Source organism: Macrobrachium rosenbergii, chromosome 7, assembly GCF_040412425.1.
Source record: "Macrobrachium rosenbergii isolate ZJJX-2024 chromosome 7, ASM4041242v1, whole genome shotgun sequence".
NCBI classification, from domain to species: Eukaryota; Metazoa; Arthropoda; class Malacostraca; order Decapoda; family Palaemonidae; genus Macrobrachium; species Macrobrachium rosenbergii.
The window spans coordinates 63,176,309-63,182,629 of NC_089747.1; the positions used below are offsets into that span (position 1 = coordinate 63,176,309).

The 6,321-nt window shown below is 36.9% G+C and overlaps 1 protein-coding gene across 1 annotated transcript; it reads left to right on the plus strand.

Moving 5' to 3' along the window:
* The first annotated feature begins 292 nt into the window (after nucleotides 1-292).
* On the plus strand, nucleotides 293-3,539 carry LOC136840451 (uncharacterized). Its single transcript, XM_067107128.1, has 5 exons — nucleotides 293-716; nucleotides 1,097-1,352; nucleotides 1,627-1,842; nucleotides 2,330-2,843; nucleotides 3,282-3,539. Exons 1-5 carry the CDS (start codon nucleotides 293-295, stop codon nucleotides 3,537-3,539), a joined length of 1,668 nt encoding a protein of 555 aa, XP_066963229.1.
* Nucleotides 3,540-6,321: the final 2,782 nt, after the last annotated feature.

The window sequence follows — 6,321 nt, forward strand, 5'->3', positions numbered from 1 at the left end:
TCAACCCATGCATGCCATTGTTAGACATTGACCAGAAGGCCATCTGTCATTGGCGACTGAGGATATCGACGTGTCATCATCAACTGAAGTCACAGAAGCTACACAGAATCATTATCACCCATTCATCATGCCGTTAGACATCTCCCAACCTGCAGCTTTTAACATAACGGCAGACCCCGCTAACATCACACAGCAATGGAAACGTTAGAGGAAGGCATTTGATTGCTACACCACTGCAACAGGTGTGACCAACGCTGTTCAACATAAAGCTGTACTCCTCCATGTAGGGGGCATGGACATCCAGGAGGTGATAGAAACTCTTCCACCACCGACAGACACCCTAGAAGATGCTTTGAGGGCGCTAGACAATTTTTTTTCACCAAAGGAGAATAAACGGTATGCTAAATTTAAGTTCAAACAGGTAAGCCAAGAGGTAAATGAAATTACTGACGTGTTTGTCACAAAATTGAGAAAGTTGGCTATAACCTGTGAATTCACTGACACAGAGGATGTTATTATTGATCAGGTAATCGACAAATGTGCATCTCCTAAATTGAGAAGGGAGTTGTTGGAAACAGAGAATTTAACATTAGATAAATTACACACCATAGCTAGGTCCATGGAAATTGCTAATTCACAAGCTAGTGTTATTGAGAATAAGCCAAACCAAAATGGCAATGTTGTAAAAGAGGTAGCAGCAGTAAGCCATTACAAGGGTAAGAGTACATTTCAGAAGGAGCAAACTGGCTCTAGCTCAAATATTGTTCAGCAAAGATTTTCCCACAATTATAATCAAAATGGGTACAGTAATATTTCAAGGTATGCTAAGCAAAATAGGAGCAACAAAAGTTTTCCACTTCAAGGTGGTGGTAGTCTGAGGACCCACAATGGCCCCAGCAGTGTTTCCATAAATAAGCACAAATCCAATGAGTTATGTCAAAGGTGTGGAGGTATAGGCCATACCGAAAGGGAGTATTATAAATGTCCTGCCACTGGCAAGTTATGTAAGAAATGTTCTAGCCATGGTAATTTTTCAAAAATGTGTAAGTCTGACATTAACCATAAATCTATAAAATGTATGCCCAATGTTTCACAGCCTCAGGAGAGCCATTTGATGATTTTGTCTTCAAGATTAATTCTCTTCACAAAGGAAGTAATCGTATTTTAGTTAATTTGTCCTTGAATGGAACTAATGTTTCCATGCAAGTTGACACTGCAGCAGATATTTCAGTTATTTCAGAGGAACTTCTCCCACAAATACCTAACCTGACCTTGTTCCCCAGTAGGAATGTTTTGAGAGATTACAACAATACAAATATAGTTTTAAAGGGGTCAACCATAGTTAACGTACAGTATAATGGGAAGTTGTATGACAATCTTCCTTTAACGGAACCCACTGGGAAAAGACAAGCTTTGCTAGGTTTAGACTGGTTGAAAATGATACAGTTTGAGTGGCCAGAGTTATTTAAGTTGAATCAAGTTAGAGACCAGTAATAAATCTCAAACTTTAGAGCATTTGTTAAATAAATACAAAGAAGTGTTTGAAGAGAAATTAGGCAAATTTAGGAATGTTACAGCATCATGAATTTTGAAGCCTGAAGCTACACCAAAATTCCTTGCACCCAGACAGATTCCTTATGCTCTGAAACCTTTAGGTGAGCAGGAAATAAGAAGGTTAGAAGCAAGTTACACTTGCGAAAAAGTTACTTATTCAGACTGGGCTACTCCTTTAGTACCTGTAGTCAAGGGAGATAACAGTATTACGATTTGTGGAGATTATAAAGTCACTAAAAACCCTCAATTGCAAGTCACACAGCATCCTTTACCAAGGCCCGTTGATATGTTTGCAGCCATGGGTGGTTGTGAAATATTTACAAAGATTGTTTTAAAGCAAGCTTTCATTCAACTAGAGATGGATGAGAAATCTCAACAGATATGTGCATTAAACACACTCTTAGGATTGTATAAACCTAAGCATTTTCCATATGGTATAGCAAGTAGTCCTGCTCTATGGCAGCAGACCATGGATAAGATTTTCAATGGAATGGAAAATGTATTTTTTTTGTTGATGATATTCTTGTAGCCGGCAAAGATGTAGATGATCTGTTAGATAAGTTAGAAGCTGTAGTGAAAAGAATCCAGGAAATGGGTTGAGGATTGGAAGAGACACATGTAGTTTCCTAGTCAAGTCTGTGGAATACTTAGGATTTAAAATTGATGAGCATGGTAACCACAAAACTGATGACAAGCTAAAAGCTGTACAGAATGTTAAGGTTCCCAGTAACATGTGTGAATTACAGTCATATTTAGATTTTGTTACCTTTTCCAGCAAATTTGTTCCTAATCTAGCAACAGTAGCATCTCCATTGTTTGAATTACTCAAGAAAAATGTCGAATGGAGATGGTCAGAAGAATGCCAGCAGGCATTTGAGAATATCAAGACAGAGCTACTGTCTCCAAGATTCCTCACACATTTTCAGCCAAATTTACCTGTCAAATTGACTTGTCATGCCTCATCAGTTGGAATCGGCGCAGTATTAGCCCATGCTATGCCTGATGGAGTTGAAAGCCCCATAGCATTTGCATCACGTGCCTTAAATAAGGCTGAAAGAAACTACAGTCAGATTGAAAAAGATGGACTAGCTCTCATCTTTGGAGTAAAAAAGTTCCATATATACTTGTATGGTAGACAAAAATTCACTTTGGCCACAAACCATAAATCTTTATTGGCTATATTAGGTTCCAAGAGTGGATTTCCCACAGTAGTAGCTGCTAGGCTACATAGGTGGGTAGTGATATTAGCAGCATATTCATATGACCTACAGTATACTTCTACTACCCAGGTAGGTAATGCTGATGCCTTATCTCGACTTCCGGTTGAAGAAGCTCCGAGAAACCATGAATCTAATATTTTGATGATTAATAATTTGTCATTTCTTTTAACGGCAAAAGAAATCACTCAAAAGACTAGGCAAGATCCAATCTTATCACGTGTCTTGCAGGGCTTGGTTGTAGGTCACAACACAATTGCCAGTCAGAATGAACTTAAGGATTTTTCATCAAAATGGTCAGAATTCTTCACTGAGAGTGGATATATTATTAGAGGTGCTCGAGTAGTCATTCCTAAATCACTTCACCAACAGGTATTACAAGAAATTCATGCAGAACACTTAGGAATAGTTAAGAGTAAATCAATTGCTAGAACATTTGCTTGGTGGCCAAACATTGATTAGGACATAGAATCATATGTAAAAAATTGTCAAGGTTGTAATGCATTTCAGAATAACCCAAAACCTGTTAGATTGCATCCATGGGAATACCCTCAGAGAGCCTGGCAACGTCTTCATTTGGACTTTGCAGGATCATTCTTAGATCATTACTATTTAATATTAGTAGATGCATATAGCAAATATCCAGAAATAATCCCAGTGACAACTACAACTGCACAAGCTACTATTAAAGTATTGATGCCTATGTTTGCTACACATGGTGTACCTGAAAGAATTTTCACAGACAATGGTAGTGCATTTTGGTTCTGAAGAGTTTTCCAGTTTCTTGAAATCCAATGGCATTTCACACACAACTTCTTCACATTACCATCCTTCATCTAATGGTGAGGCTGAAAGGTTTGCGCAGACTTTTAAGCACAGCATGAAATGCAGATATGCTACTCAATGTAATGTAGTTAGTAATATTAGTAAGTTTTATTGCAATATAGGGCAACAGAACATTCTTCAATGGGACAAGCTCAATCGTTTTTTATTAATGGGAAGGAGAGTCAGACCAAAGATGGATTTAATGGTTCCCAATCTCCAAGCAGAACAAAGTATCAAGGATATCAACAAACGGAAAACATAGGAAAGGTAAGACATTTCCAAGAGAATGATACAGTAAGGTACGTATGTATAATTTAATTTAGGAAAATGGCAACCTGGAGTTGTGAAAAGAAATTGGGAGATCTGGGGCTATGAGATTGAAGTACAAGGTACAGTACATAAGGAGACATATAGACCAATTGCTAAGTCACTGCTCAAGCTATGAGGCCAATAGTGAGGGGCCAAAATGGCAAGAACCCGTAGTTGAGAGTGCAGAGTTGAGAGGTACACAGAATAGGGGCAAGTTGGATAGGAACAAAAAAGGCGTTCTTCGAGTCCGCTTGGATTTGTGATGTGTTGGTGTGTGGTGCTGTTGTACCTTTTCCTTCATAATAGGAAAGGGGTGTTAGATATGTAAGCAGAAGTGTGATTGTTTTTCTGTAGTTTTGGTGAAGCTTATGCAAATTGTAATTCATCAAGTAATATTCTGATCTTTTGTACATAAGTAAGTGTTTTGTTTGTTGCTGGAATCGAAGGATGTATTTTCCAGATTTTGTTATTGTTGTGAGTATGTAAACGAGCCTGAGTATTTCAGAGTTTTCCTGGGCAGCACCAGGTTGATCAGTTAGTCTATTATATAAAAGTGAATGTTTGGACACCAGAAATCCGAACCACTTGACAGAAGCAGACAAAATTTGGCACACGGCCCCTATGTGACACGCCAGGAAGGTTTATACCTCAAAATCAAACTCCTACCCCCATGATAGACATCAAAAACACACACATATTGAATGAAATTCTCGTTTTTACCGGAGCTGTTCATCTTTTCTTCAGCAATGTTATGGAGTCACTAGTAGCCTGGGCAGAAGACCACCACCTTTTTCGTTGGTGACGTCATTAAACTCCTCCCACTGCAAACCCTAATCAGTGTAATATATCCCAAAAAATTAAATAGATGTGTTTCACTGTATTAGACTTACTTTAACTCAGTCTATAAGCAATAATTCAAAACTCACATGGCAAGACTGGATAGTGACTACTAGTCAATTTGCACCTATTGCTGCATTCCCGTCATTTATTTAGGGAAATGAAATGTTTGTGTATGGTTATTTATTAGAATGATATATATTCATTTCTATCTTTTATCAAAGTGTATTCCTTCAAAACAATAAATAACTGTTTGCCTTACATTCCTCAGCGAAGGGAATGTTTTTGTTTATGATAACTTATTACGCCACTACCATAGGTACGAACTGACCATAAGTTCTCACCAAACCTTGCTCTGTATAGGTTGATATAGTCGCCATACAAACATGGATAGCGGTAATTTTTTCCTCTCGTTCCATATAACCTTATACTAAATGCTGCGTTCATATAATTTGATGTCATTGTAAAGGTAACGAGTTGTAATTTATTATGCTATGTTAAAAACGTCACTAAAACCAATATAAAGTATAGGTATTACGAGCTGAAGTGAGTCCTGTTGGAAAATGTTTTGCAACTTTTTTTCTTACTTCACCAAAAATCACTAAACAGAGATACCATTTTTTTTTATTCAGCACAAAAGTAAAATAAATTGTTTTTTTTTGATATATAATTCATTACTATCTGTGTTAGCTGTGATATAACAAAAGGCAGTGAAACAAAGGCAAAATGTACGAACGAGTTGTAGGTTATAGGTTAGTGACACCTTTTGGTTACTATTTTTCAAAAAATCACAAAAAATAGCTACATTGAAATATCTCATTTTTATTTACACAATAAGACAATTCAGTACTTTTCGTTTCCAATAAATTCCACTCACTGGTGAGGAGGTGGAAGACTAGCTGCTGCAGCAATTCACTTAATACTAGGAAAGAGGCAAAAAGACATAAAAGATTAGTCTAAATATTTCTAATTAAGAAAAACATATTTTCTTATAGAATATTAATTAATGAGTTTAAATTAGAACCTGGGAGAGAGAGAGAGAGAGAGAGAGAGAGAGAGAGAGAGAGAGAGAGAGAGAGAGAGGGTGTTAGGGAAGGGAAAGAGAGAGAGAGAAAGATGAGAGAGATGTAGAGGGAGAGAGAGACAGTTTATAGGTTGTTATTCAGAGTTTTCCTGGGCAGCGCCGGGTTGATCTGCTAGTATATTCACATATATTAACCTAAAAAATCGTTTAGCATCCAATTTGAATAACTTACACACAGGAGGAGTTATAACTGATGAATGCCTCTGCTTCGAACCAAACCTTTCTTTAGATTAGAAACGTTGATAGAAGTTGACTTGAACCACTCAGCTCCACAGCTGTATTAAATGATTGATTCTTGAACAAACAGTAGTGTTGAATAATGAGTTACATACATATATAAATGACTGAAAATTATTTTACAAGCATAATTGTTTAATGGTTTCTTTTGCAAAAGTTACTACAAGTAAAGAAAATACTTTAGCATGTGGAATGGTGACATTGTAGGTTCCAACCAAAACATCCAATGACAATAATAACGTCATATTAAAAAAATTA

Bases quoted from the DNA above. Each gene is read 5' to 3' on its own strand.
- LOC136840451 (XM_067107128.1), top strand. From the start codon at position 293: ATGGACATCCAGGAGGTGATAGAAACTCTTCCACCACCGACAGACACC. The intron at 717-1,096 runs GTAAGAGTACAT...AATGTTTCACAG, and splicing joins AGCAGTAAGCCATTACAAGG to CCTCAGGAGAGCCATTTGAT. The intron at 2,844-3,281 runs GTAGGTAATGCT...AATGCATTTCAG, and splicing joins AGTATACTTCTACTACCCAG to AATAACCCAAAACCTGTTAG.